The sequence below is a fragment of the Anabrus simplex genome, chromosome 8 (assembly GCF_040414725.1).
Source record: "Anabrus simplex isolate iqAnaSimp1 chromosome 8, ASM4041472v1, whole genome shotgun sequence".
Lineage (NCBI taxonomy): Eukaryota > Metazoa > Arthropoda > Insecta > Orthoptera > Tettigoniidae > Anabrus > Anabrus simplex.
This window is the reverse complement of record NC_090272.1, coordinates 213,129,440-213,153,734: the sequence shown is the minus strand read 5'-3', so window position 1 is coordinate 213,153,734 and position 24,295 is coordinate 213,129,440. Positions and strand designations below refer to the sequence as shown.

The window sequence follows — 24,295 nt, the reverse complement described above, 5'->3', positions numbered from 1 at the left end:
TTCTAATTGAGGTACGGAGTTCGTTTTGACCTAAGAACACTCAGTGGATCAAGCTCTTTCATTTCAGCTCTTAACCATTCAAATTGGTTGATTCTGAGGAGTTATGGGTGCACATTCAATCTGACGTCTCATTTCTTAAACATTTTTTCTCATTGAAGCAATCATATCTTTCGTTCTAATTGAGATACACAGTTTTTTTTGGTCTAAAAACACACAGTGGATCAAGCGCTTTCTTTTGAGGCAATAACTACTTAAATTGGTAGATTATGAGAAAAGTTATGAGTACATTTATCTCCATGACGAAGATCTCTGAAGGACTCTTTAACAGTTCGGCGCGTAGTGTTGCACCAAGGAACGTTTAATTCAATTTCTTTGTGTGATGTATTTTCATGTGTTTTGTTGACATAATATTAAGGCATGATTCCACTGAGGCAACATTTGGGCGACATGGAGCATGCGGCTGGCAACAATAGCATGCGGCTTGTTGTCTTGTTGTCAGTGGGGCAGAAAAGATGTGGTATGCTACATGTGTTGCCGGGTGTAGCATGCGTCACTCGTATAGACTTGTCGCCAACTACAAACGTTATTCCATCAAGGCAACCAAGACAATAGTTCCTCACTCGACTTTGACCGGCTGGTGACAGCGGATGTACCGGTACTTGTTCAGAGTATCTCAACCTAGCATCTCACGAATCATCCTGGTAATGTGCATGGCGCGGAGTGATCCAAGATGAGGCATGGAGCCCTTGGCAAACAAACCACGTCGGAATTTTCAAGAGGCGAAGGCCATTAGTGATGAATTTATGGAGTATTTTGACAGATGAAGGTCGTGTATCATGGTAGAATCGGTATGTCCAGAGGTATGGGAAGATTTAGAAACTTCTTGTTCACTGGAATTTAATGAAATTAAAAAAATTAAAATGTATTAATTTTAAACAAAAAATCCTAACCCTATTCTGATTATTTTACCCCCTTATAGTTCACATTTCTAATACATTTATACTAGGAGAATGAAAGATAACTCGAGGCAACTATGACAATAAGTAGACAAAGAAAACCATGGCACTACAGCCCATGAAGGGCCTTGGCCTACCAAGCGACCACTGCTCAGCCCGAAGGCCTGCAGATTACGAGGTGCCTCTTGGTTGTTATTCTTGGCTTTCTAGACCAGGGCTGCTATCTCACCATCAGAGAGCTCCTCAATCCTAATCACGTAGGCTGAGTGGACCTCGAACCAGCCCTCGGGTCCAGGTAAAAATCCCTGACCTGGCCGGGAATCGAACCCGGGGCCTCCGGGTAAGATGCAGGCATGCTACCCCTACACCACGGGGCCGGCAATAAGTAGACATAGCGAGGAAGAAAAAGACTGTGATGAAACAGTGTTGGAAGACTTTGCGTAATTAGAGTAGCGGCGAAGGATATCCAAATAAAAGTAGATTAACTGTTGTGTGTTAACAGTGTAGGAAAGAGAACCATTTATTATTATGCTATTAAACAATGTATTTACAAGAAATCCATAGGCATGGAAATGCCATAAGATACTGATATGTAGAATATTTTATTATTATTATCATCATTATTACTATTATTGTACAATAATGTTAATGGCTTTACGTTCTATTACTACTTTTACTGTTTTCTGAGTCGCCGAGGTGCCGGAATTCAGTGCAGCAAGCATTATTTTACGTGCCAGTAAATCTACCGACATGAGGCTGACGTAGGTCTACTTGAGCACTTTCAAATACCACCGGACTGAGTTAGAATCGAACTTGCCAAGTTTATTGTTGTTGTTGTAGTTAGTACTATGATGTCATTAAATTATATTTTAATAGTTATCTCTAATTTATTTATTTCTAGTACAAACTATTGCCAGTACTAATAATGAGAAAACCAGGCAGTGAATAATAATAATAATAATAATAATAATAATAATAATAATAATAATAATAATGGCTTTACGTCCCACTAGCTACTTTTACGGTTTTCGGAGACATGCCGGAATTTAGGCCCGCAAAAGTTCTTTTACGTGTCACGACATGAGGCTGACGTATTTGAGCACCTTCAAATACCACCGGACTGAGCCAGGATTGAACCTGCCAAGTTGGGGTCAGAAGACCAGCTCCTCAACCGTCTGAGCCGCTCAGCCCAGCAGGCATTGAATAAATCACAATCTTATTTACAAGAGTTCATAAGCGGTTAACTTATTTAATTTATTAGAGGAAAACAGTTGCTTAAAATCAATTCCCCTCACGTTCCTCATTGTCACCTGATATTTGGAGCATCGATGTCAAGAAGAAAAGTAAGTAGATTATATGCGAACCACAGGTTTCCTCTCAATAGAGAAGCACCACCAGTTTTCATTTTCTGAATTCTTTTATGCTCTTGGTAGAAAGCTGAACAATTTTTAAAATTTTCCTCAACTCGTGGACACTGCAGTCATATTTCTCTGGGGGCCGTTTTAACATATGCTTTCTTTGCTACTGTTTTTATAATCACTCAATGTTACATTCTGCAATTCTGGAGCACTGTGATAATCCCCAATTCAATTTGCAGTGTTTTCAATAGCCTACCACATCTTGTCGCACAGAAATTGTAGCACCGATCCACACACTGTCGGATCCTGGGCGACACTGTTCGACAAGCATATTTTTGAGGCATGCGGCACCAGAGAGCGACAGATGGCAACATGTTTCATGCTACACAGCCACACACTACATGTCGTGCCGTGTTTCTTCAACTGAAAGTCAACTGCAGCATGCTTCACAGTTGCATGCTCCATGTCACCCAAATGTTGCCTTAGTGGAATCCCGCTTTTACATTGTTACCACAGCAGACCATGTGCTTTATTTCATTAACTCGAAACTTTGCAAATACATCCGTGAGGATAGTAACGAACACCACCATACTTGTACATTGCGGGCGGAGCCAGCGGGAAACTGCTAGTGTACATTTTAATTAGGAGCACCCAGTGATTCAAATATGTATATTATGTAACTAGCACTTATCTAGGTTATGTTAGCCGGGTGGCCTGTACAAACGGCAGGGCCGTGCACCTATCAGAAAGGTCTTAGGGAGAACACTGTCCAACATGGCACCCCTTGGATGACGTTACAGTGCACTACACGTGCCAACTTAGGAACTACTAACAAGACCACTGTCTTTATATGGCCAGGATAGTGCAAAGACCAGCTAATAACACAGCCATTGGTTAGTGAATGACAGAGATAATTTGTGAAGCAAAAGTAAAGGGCCAGGTTAAGGCCACAAAGTAGCCAACAGGTCCCTAGTATGGTCTGGAGTCCTATAGAAACGTGACGAAAAGTAAGGTTACAAGTACACGCCATGACAATGGGCGATTTTCTTATTTTCAACAAAGTTTGTGAAACACGATACGTGCTCTATGAGGCACAACAGAAAACTAGTCTTCATGCCAGCTGACCGAAACTGGGCAATAGCAACACAGGAAATGGTTCCAAATCTCACATTTACAGTCTCGGTTTTAATTCTTCTATGTATACTCTGCACTGTTTTACTTCTAAATTGACGTTCTGGTCAGTTTTGGCTCTGTCTGGTGGTTATGCGTTGAAACATAGACAACCAACCAATACCAAGTTGCCATTCATATAGATTTATATCGGCAGAGCGCGATCTCGAAAGCTAGTTGCCAACCATAATATTTACACTCACCACGTGGTTTTTCCATAGCAGAACAAGTTATTCCATATGGCCCTTAATATAAGCATTGTACACACCAAAGAGATTCAGTGGCTGGACGGAGGCTGTTTATGCGGAGTTCAATAACGGTGAAGAAGACGACCACGTGGTTAAGCTATTTCGCTCAGCGTGTATAGTATTCGGTACGGTTTGTGATCTTTTGCATTTTTCTTGTAATTATTGTTTTTCATAATAGTCTTTATCTCTCTAGTATAGTACAGTATAGCGAAGTTTATAGATTAGCATAACATAAGTTAGTACAATACAGGTTTAATTGTTCAATGTATAAAAATAGCTGTAATTTTATTTACGTTCGTGTATTGGTTAGTGCAGTTTACTGGTCCCAAGGTAGAAAACCTGTCAGCCGAAGCTGCGGCATATGTCAGTGCTGATGACTGGGGGAAAGTTGTGCGTAGTACACAAAGAGTAATACATGAGGCATGGGAGAATGAAGATGTGGTGGAGAACTGCATCGAAAGTTAATAATATCTTTGGGAGTTGGTGACAGTGACATCGCCTAACTACGTTGCAGCATTTCCATTGGGTGAGACACAATGGGATATGACGTCACTCCTAGCAATGAAGTAAAATGAATTCCGTTACCAACCCGCGCACAATAAACACACAACTGTACGCCCCCAGACACCCTCTGCTTGATCCAGACCAATGGCTTTGTCACTAACCTACCCTAAAGTATCCAGACCAATGGCTCTGTCACCGAACGAGATTCGTAAATTCCAAAGTAGTGCTGCTGCACTAGGACTAGTTCTTTGGATGAACAGCTGGCAGCCCTGTCCACCGCACGATCACAACCATCACGAGAAGCGAGCGAAAGATAAGCAAATGACAGTGCAATAGCGTCTAGAAGCATGCGGTGAAAAATTGTGATACTTAATGAACTTTTGCCGTTAGGAAGTGTAGTTTTTGTGAATTTATTTCAAATCCAGATTCATTAGCTTTTTTTAGTACAATATTACATTTTGCAAGGGCTGTTTACCGCAGAATATTGCATCAGTTGTTATCGTGGCAGTAGCGCGCTGACAGCACAGGAAAGGCGATGCTCAAGTGTTTTGCGAAGCGCCAATTTAGAAGTAAAGCTGTGCGGAGTATAAGGAAGAATACTTCTTGGGGCGGTTTGGTGGGTTCCTGGTAAACATACGCTACTTCACTTATCGCTTCGTGTCATTTTTCTACAGTTTTTCACCCAAGAAGAGTCAAGAGAAACACCACCGAACTACAGTAGAGCATTGATTATCCTAAACAATTGAGGACTGGGGGTATTTGGATACATAATTTTTTTATAACTGATCATTTACAAACAAAATAAATGTTAAACACAAAACTGTATATATTTTGTATCACACATCATACAAATAACCTTACATAAAGTAAGAAAGTAGGCCTATTGTTTAGGAAAAGAAGTCCAAAAATTTCTCTTGTTTCAGAAATCAGACTTTTCTTTTTTTGGCTAAATCTCGCAAGTTTTAAATGACAGCAATTAGACAACATCACATTCTTCTTCTTGTTCTAACCACTTAATAAACATCTCAAGGCAGTGAAAAGCTTCCTCATAGGATGGCAGCTCCCATTTTCACTGTCAAGTACACTAGCAAATTTTTGTAATGTCATCACCGTGGTTTTTTTGTTTTTTTTTCCAGCGGACCCCATACTTTGGGATAAGCGCTAGGAAAGAGAGAGAGAGAGAGATCACTGTTCTTTTCAATATCTGATATTGTTGCATTTCCAACCACATATTCCCAAGGTAAGCTTGATCCATTAGCACCATTCTTCAACTGCTCAATTATTTTAACTTTATCGGAAACACTGCGAACAATTACGGTTAGTTACCACTGCAAATGGCACAATCTTCCGTCTGCAGTGCTTTCAGTTAACCAATGTTTCGGCTGATTGGTATCTGATAATCGATATTCTACTATATACCACAGGACGTAAGTTTGTGCATAAACCAATGCATCGCTAAGTTATTTGTGTTGAAATGTTGCATGTTATGTAAGGTTCCTGCATCAATAAGTCATCTGGAGTGTACTATTACAAATTATGTAAGGTTTCTACTTCAACAAATGCATTAATAATTAATTTGTGTGTGCCTAATAATTTTATTTTTTTTTTTTTTTTTTGCTATTTGCTTTACGTCGCACGACACAGATAGGTCTTATGGCGAAGATGGGACAGGAAACGTCTAGGAATGGGAAAGAAGTGGCTGTGGCCTTAATTAAGGTACAGCCCCAGCATTTGCCTGGTGTGAAAATGGGAAACCATGGAAAACCCTTTTCAGGGCTGCCGGCAGTGGGGTTCGAACCCACTATCTTCTGTCTAATAATTTCTCTCTTTTTTTTTTTTTTTTGCTAGGGGCTTTACGTCGCACCGACACAGATAGGTCTTATGGCGACGATAATAATTTCTCTAAGGTTGTTCTTATGTTCACTATACAAACACCTGTAATTCCAGGCACACTGCACAAGTCATGGGCTATTTACTTTTGTACTTTAAACATTCCATACTACTGCCTCTTGAAACATCCTGTATAGTATTGGTACACGAATTCCATATCATTATGATGTTACGTACTAACGGGTAATTTTCAATTCTACAGCTCAGCCTACACTGTGCAAAAATTATTTCAGGTAGGCCTAATTTAGATTACCCAACTTTTGAATAAACATGATTTTGTACTTACTGAGCGCTCCTCAAAACCTTCTGTTTCAAAAAGATATATCGACGCTTTAACCTAGCCACCTCCTTCTTCCATTCCTGCAATAAAGGATAATTTGAGATAAAATAAACAGTTATAAAGAATATAAACAACTCTTTTTAGATGACAACACAATATCATATATCAACTAACTTGTATCAACTAGACACTAGCACACACAAACATTAAATAACAAATTTTAAGCTAAATAACAAATTCATAACCTATCTAAAACATGCCAAAAAGCAGTACATTTACAATGATAATGCGCGATTGTGATACACAATGCTCAGTTTATCGATATCTACCAACAAAAGGTTTGAAGGATTATAAAAAAATAGGTAACTAAAATAACGCACTATAACCAGCTTGGAGCAATAGTTAAATAATTAGGTTGAGGACCAACGACATCGTGGTAAACCTGAGAATATACCGGTACATGCATAGTAAAAACAAGCGGAAAGATCTGTACTACCTCCTTAGTAACCTTACAGGTATCACAGAAAGAATAATTTAAAGCATCGAAATCTTCCATTTACAGCGGTGTGTCTGAAATATTGAATGCAAAATATGAAATAACTAATAAATCCATCAACTGGTAACACTCCATTACTAAAACACAAAACAAGCCAACGCTAAACCAACGTTTTGAACGCAATATGAATGTCAGATGTTCCCTCAATGACAGTGTAGGCAACATCTACTGATTAGGATTTTCATACCATGTCGGTAAATTCATCCACTTTCAATAACTGGCCAGTTATTGAATGAATGTTTACAACAGGGTAGGATACCAGACAGCTGGGCTAAGTCTACAATAAAAATGATGTACAAGGGCAAAGGTGATACAGCAGACCCTAATTCGTACAGAGGAATTGCCCTGGAATGCACTCTCTTAAAGACACTGACTCAGTTAGTATGTAAGCGCCTCACAATATTAATAGACGACAAGCTCCCAGATTCCCAGTTTGGCTTCAGAAGAAGAAGATCAACCATTCAAGCAATCGATTGTCTACAGCAGTATATTAATGAAGCCCTCGCAATTCCAAAGGGAAAACTTCATGCAATCTTTATTGATTATTCTAAGGCTTTTGATACGATCAATAGAGTTATCGTATTAGAGAAGTTGCGAAATATCATCGGGCCTAGTTGTTATCTTCTTCCAATCATCAAGAATCTCCTTACAGATAACTGGGTAGAGATTAGTGATGGCATCACCAAGTCATATCCGATACTTCAAACCATTGGCGTCCTTCAAGGTGACCCCCTAAGCCCATTGCTTTTCATTGCCGCCACAGCTGACATCGTACAAAGAATAGATTCAGAAAATGTCAATATTCTCATGTATGCAGATGACATGGTTCTGACGTCAACTTCTCAGTTTGATTTGCAGACTACTTTTAATAAAGTTACGAAATGGGCAGAAGAGAACCAGCTGAGGTTAAATGAAAATAAGACTGTCTCTCTGACCTTCAGAAAAGGAGGAAGACGGGGAACATTCTTAATCAATGACCAACAACTAAAGTCAGTCACAAATTTTAAGTACCTAGGAGTCACTTTTCAAACACCGGGGAACGTGTTCTCTTTACATGTAAAAGACCGACTAAATGCTGCCATAAAATCCATTAACGACATCAGATCTTTGAGCCATCTCTCACTATCATGTGCCATCGAGTTATTTCATCTTAAGGTTAGTCCTGTAGCCACCTATGGATTAGAAAACATATGGATATATCTTGGAAAGAGGCAACTACATAGTATAGAGAAGGTGAAAGCATTCTATTTAAAGAAAGTACTTTGCCTGTCAAAGTACACTCCATCACGCCTCGTATACCAACTGTCGAGGGAATTATTCTTTGTGGAAGAGCTGCGTTTGAAACTACTGCTCCCGGCCACTCCAGCGTATAAGGAACTCCTACAAGAGCTTCAACAAAAGAGAGACAGCATATGGTGGGACTTTTACCAGTGTGATGCGATGATCAACCGCAACTGGACTCAGGGAGGCTATGAGTTGAGACAAATACTTTAATATGATAATACCGGACAGCTTGCTGTTTTCAGTGAGGAAGTCGATAGTGCTGCTACCTACATGGCTTGGTGTGACCAACTCTTCAATAACATATTGTCATCTGTATGATTCTTGGCGCACTGCCGTGTTGTTTATAATGTATCAGTGTTTGTCACTAAATAATCTTACATTGCAGTTATATTCCAAGAAAAGTGTTATGCGCTGAACAAATTACCCACAAGCTAATGGGCATGGGAACTGATAAGGATAGCAAGTATTAAAAAAGTTATGACCTCGCATCTGTGTTGAGGTTACATTCTATGACCCTTATATTAAGAAAATCAATCAAATACTCTACTGAAATGTTAGTGGGATGTAACAACAATAATATTAACATATATGGAACTCTAGTATACTCAAACTTGAGGGTCCACATTGTTAAACAGTACCATAAATTTCACAAACGAAACCTTGTGGGCCTGTAGCGTAATGGTTATCGCGGTAGTCTTGAAATTGAAAATTGAAGGCCATGAGTTTCGAATCCAGTCATTTTTTACTGTAAGATAATAATAATAATAATAATTTTCTTTACGTCCCACTAAGTACTTTTACGGTTTTCGGAGACGCCGAAGTGCCGGTATATAGTCCCCCAGGAATTATTTTACATGCCAGTAAATCTACCTACACGAGGCTGACGTATTTGAGCACCTTCAAATACCACCGGACTGAGCCAGGATCGAACCTGCCAAATTTGGATCAGAAGGCCATCGCATCAACCGTCTGAGCCACTCAGCCCGGCGTAAGAAAATTCTTCTTCTTCTTCTTTATCTGTTTACCCTCAGCCATGGATCCCACCTCTACCAGCCCTCGTACCACTTTTCATTTTCGTGGCAGAGCCTGGAATCGAACCCGGGCCACCGGGGGTATTAGCTAATGACATGAACCACTATACCACAGAAGCGGGCAAGACAATTATTTCAGTGTATTACAGGCATAGGCTTGAGCACCAGTCCAACTAATTTAATATCTACGTGTGTATGGTAATGCTTCATGCATAAATTTGTGAAAGAGACTTTAGGAAATTCTGAACACTTCTTCCTTGTCAAGAACATCCTAGTTCACTCACCGTAACCCCAATGTATTATGTATTTCTGTCTTCAGAGGTAAAACAGAAAATTCAAAGTACAGCAAAAACGAGAGAGCAGTGTGAGCTGAGTTCTCCTGTAGCATTCGGGAAGATCGGCCTATCGAAGAATAAGAATACGAAGAAGAAGAGAAGAGGAAGAAGTCAAAATAATGGATAAGAACTCCTTTTCCTTAATTACAGCTTCTCTTTCCCAAAATTGCAATAAATCATGGATGTTTTAAGTTATCTGCCCGCTCTGGCGCTTTGGCTGAATGGTTAGCGCTTCGTGCCTCCCATTCTTCATTCTTCGGAGTGTTGGATCTCTTCCATTTCCCTTCTGATTAGTGTTAATAGAGGATGGCTGGCCAGTTGTACTTCCTATCAAAAATAATCACCACCACGGAAAGGTCAGCGTACTGGCCTTCGGTTCAAAGGACCCTGGTACGATTTCCGACTGAGTCGGAGATTTTATTCGCGTCTGTTAATTCCTGTAGATCGGGGGCTACGGGTTTGTGTTCGTATTCATACGCATCTTCAAATATATACAACACATCACACGAGAAACAACCACAGAAACACGAGGTAGTGAATATATATCCCTCCACATACGATTGGTGGTAGGAAAGGCATCCGGCCGCCAAACTAGGCTAAGTCCATATAACGTCCTTCGCCAGGCTAGAAAAAACTGGAGAGAGTAGGTAGTTGTTAAATATTTCCCCCAGAGGATGGTTGGATCCTCAAACAAATGCTGCTTTTAATTTTCAAGACATAGCGAAAGGCACGAGTAACATAATGCTCGTTTGGAGGTTTATGAAAGAGGCATTTCATATTTTAAAATGTCATTCTTTATTATGATTATTCAATTTATTATTTTAACAAAAATATTTCCATTGAGTGTAGTGCATTCCTCTCAACTGTAGCATAGACGAGTATGCAGTTCACACCAACACGCTAGATGTCACCACCATCGCTGTTCGCACTCGACTCAATGCTGTTGAGATAGAGCTGTCCGGTATTGATGTATTAAAGTATTTGGTTGAGACACGTTGTGACCAGACTCTCAGTCCATGGGTTTCACCAACGCCTGTGTATTAAAGCGAGCTTTCATGAGCCAAGTCCGGACTGCAGGTGCAAAAGATGTGGCGAACTCTGTGAACGCTATCACGTACTTAAGTGTAAACTGAGAATAGAATCCTTAACAAAATTTTGTACAGACGACTGCTCATAAGAATTATTATCATTATTATTTTCCATGCACATTTGTGCGCAATAAAACATTTATTATTATAAATTCATCCACTTTAAGGGAAAAAAACAAATACTAATCGAAGATGGAGGAAAAGTATAAATAAATATGGCAGCGCTCAGTTTGTTGTAATGTCATGAGCTGTACATATGATGTAATTAGTTACTACCAGTATTACTAATTGCGAAGCAAAGTACATTTTTAAACACATTTCTTGTATTAAGTAATCTTACACAATAGTAGTCAGAGAAGTATTTTCTCGAAGTTTCCGATATGTGTACTGGACCGCTAAAGAAGATATGTCATTGGGGTCCACTTACAGCCCTGGGTGAGATGTTAATAAAATGTTCCGTCATGCGATTTACTATTCTCTCATAGTTAAAAAATAAAGCCATATTCTCTGATAAGTGAAATAAATAGAATGAGAGAATATTCAGCAATATTAGGTTTCAGTTATTTTTTCTGCTCATGGATGAGTAAAATTGTAATTTCCTATAAGTGTATGTTACATTTACCCTTGTAACAAGGCACTCTAAGAGTACTTAAAACAAACATTTTATTTATTTCAGGCATAATTAAAAGCGTGTCGTTCATGACGATTCATTGCAGTAGCATGTGGTGGCCACCTGCTGAATCTGTTGGAGGCTTCCTCAACACAGCTGTCTTCATTAGTTTCAGTGCTCTAACTCTATACAACTTTCTGAGTGCAATTTATGAAGGGCCGGGCTTCTTGCCCTTTCACTGGAAACCTGTGAGTCTTAAGTATGATTTAGCTACTTAGTTTAATTAACTCTCTAAACTTCTCAAGATATAATTAACTTATTTACCATGACCACCACCACCACAACTTTTTAAAATTATTTTTACAATTTGCTTTACATCGCTTTGACAGAGATAGGTGTTATGGTGACAATGGGACAGGAAAGGGCTAGGTGTGGGGAAATAATCAACCTTTGCCTTGATTAAGGTTTAAGCCTGGTGTGAAAATGGGAAACATGGAAAACCATCTTCAGGGCTGCCAACAGTCGGGTATGAACTCACTATCTCCCAAATGCAATTTGATAGGCATGTGACCTAAACCACAAAGATTGGGAAACAGAGTAGAATCGCAAAATATCATGGGTCCATGGATGCTGCAGTAGTTAAATTCAAACCTGATCATCTTGTTCATTACAACCTGTTACTCACCTAACGTTTCTTTCATGGCCTGAAAGTGATATGAATTATTTCCCTTTCACTAACAGGTACCTAACCATCAAGAACCAAAACTTTATTGTTCTCCAGAATATATTCATCACAAACTATCTCAATTAAAACATATTCACATACCTAAATGAAACCCAACATTTATTACCTGGCACTGTCTGCCATACGCTCTGCAAGAAGAGGAAAAACTTGTCACTCATCAAAATGTAACCATCACACACCATTAGTAATCTATCAGTATACAAAACAAACAACACATCTCATGGTACTACAGCCAAGTTGGACCTTGGCTACCAAGCTACCACTGCTGAGCCTGAAAGCCTCCAGATTTGGGGGTGATGCATGGTCAGCCTGTTGAATCCTCTTCGCCTTCTAGACTGGACCCACTGTCTCACCATCTCGTAGTTCTCACCCAAACTGAGTGGACCTCAAACGAGTACTCGGATTCAGGTGAAAATCCTGAATCAAACTCGGGGGCTCCCAATTAGGGGCAGGCTTACAACCCCCAGATCATGGGGCCAGCAGTAAACGATAGAAGTTACCCACTCACTCCTTTTAGTGAAGCCTAAAACTTATGTCTCACTTTACCTGACATATTTACTGTTTGTTAACTAATTATTCATTATTTTCCAGACCATATAAGTTCACTACCATGATTTAATATGTTGCACTGCTCAACAATGTAGCTTTCTTTACCAAGCAAGTTGGCCATGCTGTTACAGGCGCGCAGCTGTGAGTTTGCATTTGGGAGATAGTGGGTTCGAACCCCACTGTCGGCAGCCCTGAAAATGGTTTTTCTATGATTTCCCCTTTTCACACCTGGCAAATGCTGGGGCTGTACCTTAATTAAGACCATGTCCGCTACCTTCCCACTCCTAGGCCTTTTCTATTCCATCGTCGCCATAAGACCTATCTGTGTCGGTGCGACATAAAGAAAATTGTTGTAAAAAATAATATCAATTTCAGAGTGGGTTCGAGCCCCACTGTCAGCAGCCCTGAATGTGGTTTCCTGTGGTTTCCCATTTTTCACACCAGGAAAATGCTGGAATTCTAATCCACTATCTCTCAAATGCAAGCTCACAGTTGCGTGCCTGTAACCGCATGGCCAACTTGCCCGGTAAACAAGGCTACATTGTTGAGCAGCGCAACTTATTAAATCATGGTAGTGAACTTACATGGTCTGGAAAATAATGAATCATTAGTTCACAAAAAGTAAATATGTCAGACAAAGTGAGACATAAGTTTTAGGCTTCACTAAGAGGAGTGAGTGGGTAACTTCTGTCGTTTACTGCTGGCCCCATGATCTGGGGGTTGTAAGCCTGCCCCTAATTGGGAGGCCCCGAGTTTGATTCAGGATTTTCACCTGAATCCGAGTACTCGTTTGAGGTCCACTCAGTCTGGGTGAGAACTACGTGATGGTGAGACAGTGGGCCCAGTCTAGAAGGCGAAGAGGATTCAACAGGCTGACCATCCATCACCTCCAAATCTAGAGGCTTTCAGGTTCAGCAGTGGTAGCTTGGTAGGCCAAGGTCCAACTCAGCTGCAGTACCATGAAATGTGTTGTTTGTTTTGTATACTGATAGATTACTAATAGTGTGTGATGGTTACATTTTGATTAGTGACAAGTTTTTGCTCTTCTTGTAGAGCATATAGCAGGCAGTGCCAGGTAATAAATGTTGGGCTTCATTTAGGTATGTGAATATGTTTTAATTGAGATAGTTTGTGATGAATATATACTAGAGAACAATAAAGTTTTGTTTCTTGATGGTTAGGTACCTGTTAGTGAAAGGGAAATAATTCACATCACTTTCAGCCCATGAAAGATACATTAGGTGAGTAATAGATTGTAAGGAACTGGATGATCGGGTTTGAATTTAACTACTGCGGCATCCATGGACCCATGATATTTTGCGATTCTACTTCATTTCCCAATCTGTGTGGTATTACTAAATGCAAGAATAACTTTATGAAATGGGGTTTCCTTACGAAGTCACCACTATGTGAATGTGGCGAAGTGCAGACATCCTCCCACCTGCTCCAATGTAGTCAGTGTCCAACATCATGTAGGCCTACTATGGAAGACCCGATTTGTGCTACACCAGATGCAATCGATGTTGCTAACTTCTGGGTGGCAAAAGTGTAAACAAACTGTCAATTCAGTGTTATATTGTTCATGTATCATGTACATGTTATGCGTTATTACCACATTGACTTTTATCATTGTAAGTGCTTCTGCACAAATTAAAGTGTGACGTAAAACAACTTGTAAAACAAATAAAATTATATAGTTGCCCATGACACAGTTTTATAAATATATAATGAAGAGATGGCATTTTAAAAATAGAAACAGTAGCATTTGTTTAAATTGATTACGCTATACAGAGTGGTCCGTCATCATCCTCCTCCTTTCGCCATATCCAGCTCCTGCCAGGTATGGCACTTCTTCCTCTCTCCTTTCACCATTCCTCTTCCATCATTTTGTCCCAGTCCAGGTTTCTTCTTCTTGCACCCCTCTTTCCTGAATCGATCCACCTTGTTCTACGTCTCCCTCTTGCTCTCTTTCCCTCAAACTTCAGCTCTGTCATCTGTTTTGTTTGTGTTAAGTGTGTATTATGCCGCCTGAACTCCGTAGATATGGAAAAAGGTCACAACATGAAGCTTATGCATTCCCTCATTCACTTGCGACTTATTCCAGTGATGGGTACGTTGGTATGTTACTCATTTATGGAGATACATGTCAGAAGTCATTACAGTCGCAGTGTATGTGTCACAACTATTTACCGAGATAAGAAAACCAACAGTCAATTTGTTCAGGAACCTTGTATGACTTTTGTGTTCAACTGGAGCTCTTGGAAGGTAACCTATTAGAGGTACTATTAAAACATCTTGTCATAATGAAGAGGTTTTTTTTAGATACTGTCTGGAAAGTCCCTAATATTTATTGGTACATTGGCACTGGTTCTACAAACCAACATCAGCTGGTCATTTATCATACAAGTGTTACCTAACAATAAAATTCACCAGCACTCTGTACAATTACATCAGAAGCCTCACATTCTAACTTCAATGATTGGGGAATACTTTTTTCAGTTGGATATTGCACTAAGTGCGCAGTGATGCAGCCTTTCTGTCAATAGTCCTCTCTAAGGATGAATCACAATTTCACAAAAACCGTGCTAACTTACATAATATGCAATACAAAGTGCCAAACAAAAATCCATTCTTTGGAAATGAGTAGGTATATGCCCAAACCATGTCTATAGTAATACCTATATATTAAATAACGATACTGCCTGAGATTTGAAGCTGCCTTTGCACGGCCTGGTTTCTAAACCACTGAGGTGTGTGCTTTTTCTACCTTAGCGAGGACAAGGCTTAACCATTGGTACAAAGTTTGCTGTCTGTATGGTATCTGTTCATAGGTTTAGTGTACACTTCCAGTTCTGACGTAAGTGTTATTCTCAGCTGTGATCATTTAATGCATTTATTCCAGTTTCTATGAATGAATTACCATTGACATTAATGTTTCTTTCTTTATTGTCAAGCTTAAACCCAAACATGTCATTGTATTAATCCTGTATAGGTTGTTCTTAAATTGCGGGTTGCATAAAACTACATTTTAAGGAACGGGTCAATCATCAATCAATCAATCAATCACTACTGATCTGCATTTAGGGAAGTCGACCAGGTAGCAGATTTCCTATCTGTGTTTTCCTAGCATTTTCTTAAATGATTTCAAATAATTTGGAAATTTATTGGCAAGTTATTCCAATCCCAAACTCCCCTTCCTGTAAACAAATATTTGCCCCAATTTGTCCTCTTGAATTCCAACTTTATCTTCATATTGTGATCTTTCCTACTTTTAAAGATACCCCTCAAACTTATTCGTCTACTAATGTCATTCCATACCATCTCGCCACTGACTGCTCGTACAAGACAAATATTTCAGATTCCCTATGGGAATCAACATTTATATCAACATACCACTTAGTCGAGCAGCTCGTCCCTTTTCTCCCAAATCTTCCCAGCTGAAACTTTGCAACATTTTTGTAACACTACTTTTTTGTTGGAAATCACCCAGAACAAATAAGTGGTCCACTCTGATCTTATTATGTACAGTAATATACAAAAGACATGAAAATGTACAGCTAATCATGACTTTTTCCTTTTTAAAATGGTGAACACTTTTACCAGTCACAAGTTTTATTAAATGATTTACTGTATCAACTAACTTTGCTCCATCATCAGGTGGTAAGTACGTACACTCGTGTCCTCATCCTGAAGTGGTGCAGCTCTTTTCAGGCACACCCCCAATGGAGGTGAGCTGCATGTACCATTCCAAACACATACCAGCCCTTCTGCCATTCTCAAATTTCCGGCAGTACTGGGAATCGAACCCGGACCTGAGGATGGCAGCTAGTAACACTAACTGTTATGCTAGGGATGAAAATAAGGACATATAATTGTTGCTCTACTTGATACATACTGTACTTGTTTTTAAAGAATATTATACTATTGCATTTAATAATAGGAGTTATGAATTTATTACATCTACGTTTGGTCGACTATAGGTGTATGTCAAGTAGCGAATATTTAAGAATAACTTATATTTAAGCAATCCACCTATTCAGTACATATATAATTTATTAAATCTAGTACAAGTTTCTTCCCCTGAAGGACATCATCAGCTAGAATAAATCTCACAAATATATCAGATACAAAAATTACATTAATAGATTTGTAAGACAAATTACGAAGGGAATACCATATTGTTTTACACTGTACTTTTTTCTACCCAAATGAAGTACATTACACATCAGTTGTTACGCCCATCTTCGCAACATAACCTCCTTGTAACTGTATGCACTTTTGCCATCGATGTGTCAGTCTCTCCAGACCGTCCTGAAACCATTCTTTCGGAGTGCTGCGTACCCATGCCTTGACAGCTGTGTCCATTTCTGCAAAATCCGCAAAACAGTGACCACGCTGAGGTTTCTTCATGTTCCCGAAAAGTGATAATCACTTGGTGCCAAGTCAGGAGAGTATTTTGGGTGTGGCAGCACTGTGAATCCCATTTGATCAATGGCAGCAGTGGTCTCTCGGCTCATCACCAGTCACAAGCCTAGCCATGAAGTCGGCTGGATCTTGACCATGGCGTCGCAAAAGTTCTCTGCACACGTCCACACGCCTCTGATTTTCGTCTGCAGACAAGAATCTAGGCACCCACGTGGATGACACCTTCCCCAACTATACGTGGCCATGCATGATCCACTGCAGGCTGTTTCGGCTAATTCCCGTGGCTGCCTCCATTTCTGTAAATGTGATGCATTTATTTTCTTGGATGACCTGTTCGATCCGGGCAATGTTGGCTGGTGTTGACACTGTCACCTTCCTTCCAGAACTGGTTCCCTTGTCCACCAGTGTGCGCCCTGTTTTCCAATTTTGCACCCAGCTGTAAACTGTTTTCCGAGAAGGCGCGTGTTCTCCACAGACTGCCACCAAGTGCCGATGAATTTCTGCAGTGATCATGCCTTCTTTCCATAGGAACCAAGTCGTATAGCGCTGTTCCTGACGGTTGCTTTTCATGTTGTCTGCTGCTACGCTGACAGTGTCGTTATCAAATGGCTATGATGAGTGCATTCTTTGGCCCCTGTGTGTGTGCTGCTACCAAACGGTGGAACAAGACACTAGTTACATGTCACAACCTTCAAAAGTGGGAAATGTAAACCATACCTGGACGTACAAAAAATAAAGTGTAAAACAATATAGTACACCCCTCGTAAAATACACTTTTATACGCAAGGACATTAAAAATAAAATATTTGCAAACTTTGTTAAAGTTTCAAATCTTATAGTCAAATGTTAGTTTCCACGAACTTTGTCATCAAGAATTTTAATGAACAATTCACATCAATTTTATTGACTATGACTCTGATTGAATGTAATCGGACCAAAGAACTGTAAGAGCAAAGACATGTTATAACCTGATATGCAATACATGGCTTCCCATCATAAAATACGTTCAAAGACAAAATTCCACAATCCAACAAATGAGTGTGTTTGTACACTGTGTGATGACGCTTGTGATCGTTACCACTTCCTAAAGTGTAAAAAGAAACAAAAAATAAAATAAAATAAACACAGACTGAATACAGCAAAGAGTAAATCCACTAAACTCAATATTCATACGAGTGCTCCTTATCATTATTATTAAATATACAGTTTTTAACTACTTTTTTTTTTAGTTTCTTGTAGTGCAGTTTGCTTCCATCATTACTGTTGTATACAAATGTCCAAAGTAGGCCTACAGCACGAACAGTTATTTTCTATATACAAATTAAGGTTCTATGAATGTGACACAAACTGCTGTCTTGTGATACTTCTGTCAAATGATATATACAATGTACACAATTCTGTGTTGTCAGATCACAAACTAAAGTTTTGTAGCAAAAGTATAGAGTCTGTGAAAGGAAATATTTGGCTAGATGTTTGAAAATAGCTTGCAGATCAAGATGAAATCTAGAAAGGTAAGGTTATTTCTTGTTGCCGATGAACACACCTTGAGGTGAGGCCTCTCGGTTGACTTTCGTCCACCTGTGCAGACACCTCAGAATAGGGAGCAGCCCTTCGCATCTGCGGTACAGTGTAGTCAACCACTGGATGGCTATCTCTTCTCTCCTGCTATGCCTCTTCTTTACATACCTGGCTTAGTGATGACGTAAGTGCAGCTGACTGCTCACCGGTCGAACCAGCTTGCACAAACTGAAACTTTCTTCGTAGTGTAGTGTGCCAGTTTCAAAACGGTCACCACAACAATTACTGCAGATTACAGTATACTCAAATGCTGAAACTTACTTGGAGCTGCCTTATTTCTGCATTTCTCAGTGTTGTTGATTACAGTGAGTTTACATGGGATAGCATTTTCCTAATGCTTGCTCAGTGGAGATTATAGAGAATAATAAAACAATTTCAAAGCATTGGTGCTGATTCTTGACACATGCCTCTTGAAGTATATGTTAAACACATTCAGTTACAACTTTTGTAAATGTTGCATTGAAATATCCAAAAAAATATCCTTATACTGATGAGTACAAGGAATTATTTTACCAAATATAGTAAGTACACTGGACTGTGATATTAATACTAAGAACTTGTCAGTGATTTAATTTACTTTAACTGTGTATTAGAAAGTTGTGAATAGTGTGCTTGTCTTGATTTGGGACACTGAACAGTGGTGGCTGTTGCAGGCAGTGCTAGAGGATGCAGAGTTTCTCCAGTTCTGTAACACTTGTGATGGCTACAAAGCTCCACGGTCCCATCATTGTCGTAAATGTAAGTATATGTGGTCAGTTGGTACTACTTGTATGGAGGGCCATTCTAACTGCTTAGAGATTCAATTTCAGTCACTATAAATAATCCTAAAAGAAAGAAAGAAAGAAAGAAAGAACTGGCTCCTATCATTATGTAGACTCTAATCAGTTTAAGACTATAAAATAACTGTCACTGTAACGAAACAATTTTCCACAAATTGTACAAAAAAGTCTATCTGTCAGACACTTTTCCAACAATCATTTATCTTAAAACCATAATTATTTTCGAGCTCATGCCTCAAGTTCTCAAATGCCATAACACAGTTTTCTCTTTTCACACTGTACAAGAAATGGATAATTCTCTTTTACTACTGAAAACTAAAAAGTTAAATACAATATTCATCCACAAACTCAGTAAATAGACTGCAATTATGCAATGGGCAAATATGCGACCATCCTTTCTGGGTCAGGTAATTTGACCACTCCTTCATCATCATCATCATCATCATCATCATCATAATCATCATCTTAAACCAGCTCAAGTTACCTTGCTGCAGTGAATGAGCACTCTCCATTTACCTCTGTCCATGTAGATGTCTTCTTCCATAACCTGTTGCACATCCAGACCTCGTCCAGCTAGATAATTTCTGATCTGTTTGATCCATCTCTTCCTTGGCCAACCTCTTGATCTTTCGCCTTTGAGTTCCTTTTCAAACCAAACTGTAACTGTTCTTTGCGGGTCCAGTCTTTTGAGATGACCAAACTATTTCAGCTTGGCTTCGACACAGATCTCACTGAGGGCTTGTTTCACTTGAACAAGATGGCGTATCTCGTCGTTTCTTATTTTGTTTCTCCTTTTTTCTGAATCATAGTTCTTAACTTCATTTCCATTGCTTGTAGTTTGCTGATATTTCTGTTGATTTGGATGCAAGTTTCTAGACTGTATGTGGTAAGTGGTACAAAGAAGCTCCTGTAGAGTATTAATTTTGATCATAATGGAACTTGCTTATCCTAAAGAAATTTGTCATTCTGTACTCTGATAGTAATTTGTGCAGATGGTCGACTAATAAATTGTTGTTACTGCAGTGCCAAGGTAACTTTTATGCATCTAGAGTGATGTTAGTACAGATGTTCTGTTGACTTATAGGCAACACTACCAGTTTGGACTTGCTTATCTTGAGGCCAAATTGTTTGAATATTGCATTCCAGTCATTCAACTTCTGTTGTACTTCAGCCTCACTATCACCCCATATCACCACATCGTCTGCAAAGGCAAGAGCTTTAAACTCAGAGTTATTGTTAAGTCTCTTAACTCTTTTAATTATTTCATTCCTTACAAAGATGAATAAAAGTGGTGCTAGTGTGCTGCCTTGTACACTCTGCCTAGTCTCAAACCACTCTGAATATTTTTCCCCTATTTGGACATAACTCTGGCAGTGTTCATACAGCATTTTGACTTTATTAATTAAAGCGCATGGTATAGATCTATTCTCAAGGCATTTCCAGATGTTTTGTCTCTGTACTCTGTCATAAGCCTTCTCAAGATCTAGGGAAAAAAACTGATTTCATCCTTTCCTTTTTCTCAGTGCTTCTCCATATTCATCCTTACAGATCTGTTGTTGCCCTATTCCAGTGCCTCTCAAATAACCAAAATCTCCTGCATGCAAACGGAGGCGCAGAGGTTCTGTGCACCGTACATCGGTCCAACTCGGGTTGGACCAGCGTTTTGTTTCGGGGTGACTCAGCTAAGCTGGGCTAGACTCTGCTCAGATGGTGGAGCACTGCAGAGCAAGTGAGGAAGGAGGAGACAGGCGTAGGGAAAGAGAGGGACAGCGCTATTGCTTAAAATCCAGGAGTGGGGGGGTCTGCACTCTGGTCAACGTAGCAAAACCGCCTTTTGTACATTGTGCCGCACAATGCACCAGTGCATGCACTCTGAGAGTCCCTGCCCTATTCCTTCTAAAACCATACTACTGCTCTTCAAGCTTTGGTTCAATGATGGTTCTTAATGTCTGTTCTTTGATTCATTCCGTTATTTTGAGTCGATGAGATAGAAGAGTGATGCCCCTGTAGTTGCTGGGTTTCCATCTGTCTTCTTTCTTAAAATAGAAGGACAAAAACTCCTTTCCAAATGGTGTTTAAGACTCTAAACTACCAGTGCAATCTTCCACTCCAGCAGCCTTGATCATGTCAGCACATACTTCATCTATGCCTGTTGCCTTTGCTTTTCTTTAGGGAATTTTCCACTTCTATCCATGTTATTGGAGGCTCTTTGTTTTGAAATTTTTTTTTCTTCGTGATCTCCTATTGTTTGATATTTGTATTTTCACCATTATTATTATATCATTTTTCAAAATACTATCCCATTTCTTTCATCTCTTTGTGATCCAAGAGATATTTCCATCTTCTTTCTCCAGGACCTTTACTCCTTCACATTTGCTTTTCTTGCTTCTCACCTCTTGATATAATAGTTTCTGGTTGTTCTTGCTGTTCTCTTCTAGTTTTTGTACAAAGTCAGTCCAGGTTTTCTCTTTATCATTAGAAATTACTCTTTTCACTTTAAGCTTCAGGTCTCTGTACAGCTGAGTTCTTCTAACTTCTCTTCATTCCTTGCCACACCTTCCTGACTTTTTCTCTCTCTTAGTTTCCTCATTTCATTTCTCTCCTTTATTGCTGTTCAGATAGTTTCATTTCACCATGGGGTTTCTTTCTTACACTGCTACTTGTTTTGCCAGCAATATTGACTGTAGTGTCCTGCAGGGTTTTCTTAAATCCAAGCAGTTCTTCTTCACCGGTTCCCACTTCCCATTTGGGCAGTTGGTTCATAATTTTCATCTGGTATTCAGACCTCTTATCTGGTTTTTCAAATTCCCAAACTTCTATCTCAGGTTTAAGCCTGGTATTTATCTTTCTTACCATGCTATTTCGTATGGTGGTTACTAGCAACCTTTGGTCACTACCTAAACTTTCTCCTGGCAGCACTTTCACATCTGTAATGTATGTTCCAGCCCCTTGGTCTGCAATGACATAGTAAGAGATTTCTGCTCTCCATTCCAGCTGTACCTTGTGATCTTATGGCTCAGCTGCTTTTTGAACCAGGTTTTCATGATTATTAGGTTGTTCATGTGCAGAAGTCAAGGTGACATTCACCCTATACAACTGAATCATAAATTTGTTATAAAATTTCTATAAAAAAGCTTGAGTTATTTTGAAAATCTAAAAAAATACTAATCATTGAAATTAAAGGACTGAGTTTGCTTTAATTAAAACCTAAAAATCCAGGCCCTAAAAATGAATAACAGTGGCAAACAATTTCAACTTCGTCCACTTCAACATCAGTACCTTCCATTATCTTCCCTTCCCCCAGTAGTTCATCCTATACATTCTCCAGTCCAAAGTATGAAAGCATGAAAGGAATGGAGTCACGTAAAGAAACATAAGAACTTTGATAATCATATCATATATCATCATCATCATCATCATCATTGGTCATTGCATTCATTGCTGAGTATCGTGTCCCTGTTTTCTATATGATTTAGTGATGCATCTTTGATGAGTTGTCTTCTTGCATAGCGGTCTTCAGCTTTTCTTAATATAATTTGGAGAGTTAGGCCAGTGATCTTTTTCGCTTAATGTGACCCTCTACTTGCTGTTCTTCCTCGTGGACTACTGCCTTCAACTTTGCCTTGCAAAACTGTCCTTTTGAAATTCAGGCCTTCCCTTTTGAAAATGTAGCCAAGAAACTGGAGATAACTTTCACTTACTCAGGAGAATTAACTTTTCTTGATGTCCAATTCCTCTATAATGGAAGCATTTTTCTTCTTTTCGTCCAGGGTATACATAGCATGCTCCTCCAACACCACTTCTCAAGGGTATCGATTTGATTTTTGTCATTAGCTTTCACGGTCCAGGTCTCACAGCTCAACAAAATTATGGAGGTCACTAGTGATTCAATCAAGCGCATCTTTATAGCTTTTGATATTGCACGGTTCTTCCAGGTCTTAATGAGTTTAACCATTGCAGCCTGACCTAGGACAATAAGCCTTTTTATCTCTTTTTCACAGTTTCCTTGTCACTGACGACTGACCCCTGGTATGTGAGATAGGGATCTGCACTCAGATGACCTTCACTTGAACCGCAGTGGTACGTATCAAGTTAGGGCGTTCGTTTGGAAGGGTTATAGGGAGGTACATTCGGGGAAACAGAGTGGACTATGGAGCAGTTATAAGAGTACAGGGAACTGGAAATCAAGTAAGGATGACATAAAAGTGATAGAGTGTGTATTTATTTAGCTTATGGCACTACATATATACAGATGAGCATTTACAGATATCTGCATAAACAGTTAGGTTACAAATTGCTGTCAGCCAAGCAGTGGGAAGTCATAATATAAGATTCAAGTTGTCCAACCACTGTATAGTATGTACAGAAGCTCTCACAAAATCTTCTGTAGATCCCGAGAATGATCTCTTCACACAATCCGAAACAGTATGTTGGATAATGTTAAACTGTAGAAGTATTGTAAAGAAAGGAATAGAATTAAGTAATTTCATAGATATATATATATATACATACCAGATATTGCAATATGAAGATAAAGTTGGAATTCAAGAGAACAAATTGGGGCAAATATTCGTTTCTAGGAAGGGGAGTTAGGGATTGGAATAACTTATCAAGGGAGATGTTCATTAAATTTCCAATTTCTTTGCAATCATTTAAGAAAAGGCTAAGAAAACAACAGATAGGGAGTCGGCCACCTGGGCGACTGCCCTAAATTCAGATCAGTAGTGATTGATCGATCGATTGATTGATCGATCGATTGATTGATTGATTGATTGATTGATTGATTGATTGATTGATTGATTGATTGATTGATTGATTGATTGCAATAAGAGTTTATTCATGGCTGAGAAGTGATATTATGGATGTGGAAATTTTCTCACGGAACTGGAGTGTTTATTGCAGAGACAGG

At 39.3% G+C, this 24,295-nt stretch overlaps 2 protein-coding genes across 3 annotated transcripts in view; one reads left to right on the top strand and one right to left on the bottom strand.

The window, feature by feature from the left end:
- Positions 1-7,036, bottom strand: part of LOC136878992 (cingulin-like protein 1) — a 217,113-nt gene extending 210,077 nt beyond the window's left edge. The window contains exons 1-2 of the mRNA XM_067152662.2: positions 6,903-7,036; positions 6,413-6,486 (exon numbers count right to left, since the gene is read on the bottom strand). Of these exons, the coding sequence (XP_067008763.2) occupies positions 6,413-6,486; positions 6,903-6,962 (134 nt within the window). The 5' untranslated portion in view covers positions 6,963-7,036. The remainder of the gene's footprint in view (positions 1-6,412; positions 6,487-6,902) is intronic.
- A 3,878-nt stretch (positions 7,037-10,914) lies between these two features.
- Positions 10,915-24,295, top strand: part of LOC136878991 (palmitoyltransferase ZDHHC6) — a 68,211-nt gene continuing 54,830 nt past the window's right edge. Inside the window, exons 1-3 of one of the 2 annotated variants that reach the window (XM_067152661.2) lie at positions 10,915-11,135; positions 11,377-11,558; positions 19,261-19,345. In XM_067152661.2, the coding sequence (XP_067008762.2) occupies positions 11,081-11,135; positions 11,377-11,558; positions 19,261-19,345 (322 nt within the window). In that variant the 5' untranslated portion in view covers positions 10,915-11,080. Of the gene's footprint in view, positions 11,136-11,376; positions 11,559-19,245; positions 19,346-24,295 lie in introns of both variants that reach the window. The other variant, XM_067152660.2, reaches the window with a different exon arrangement.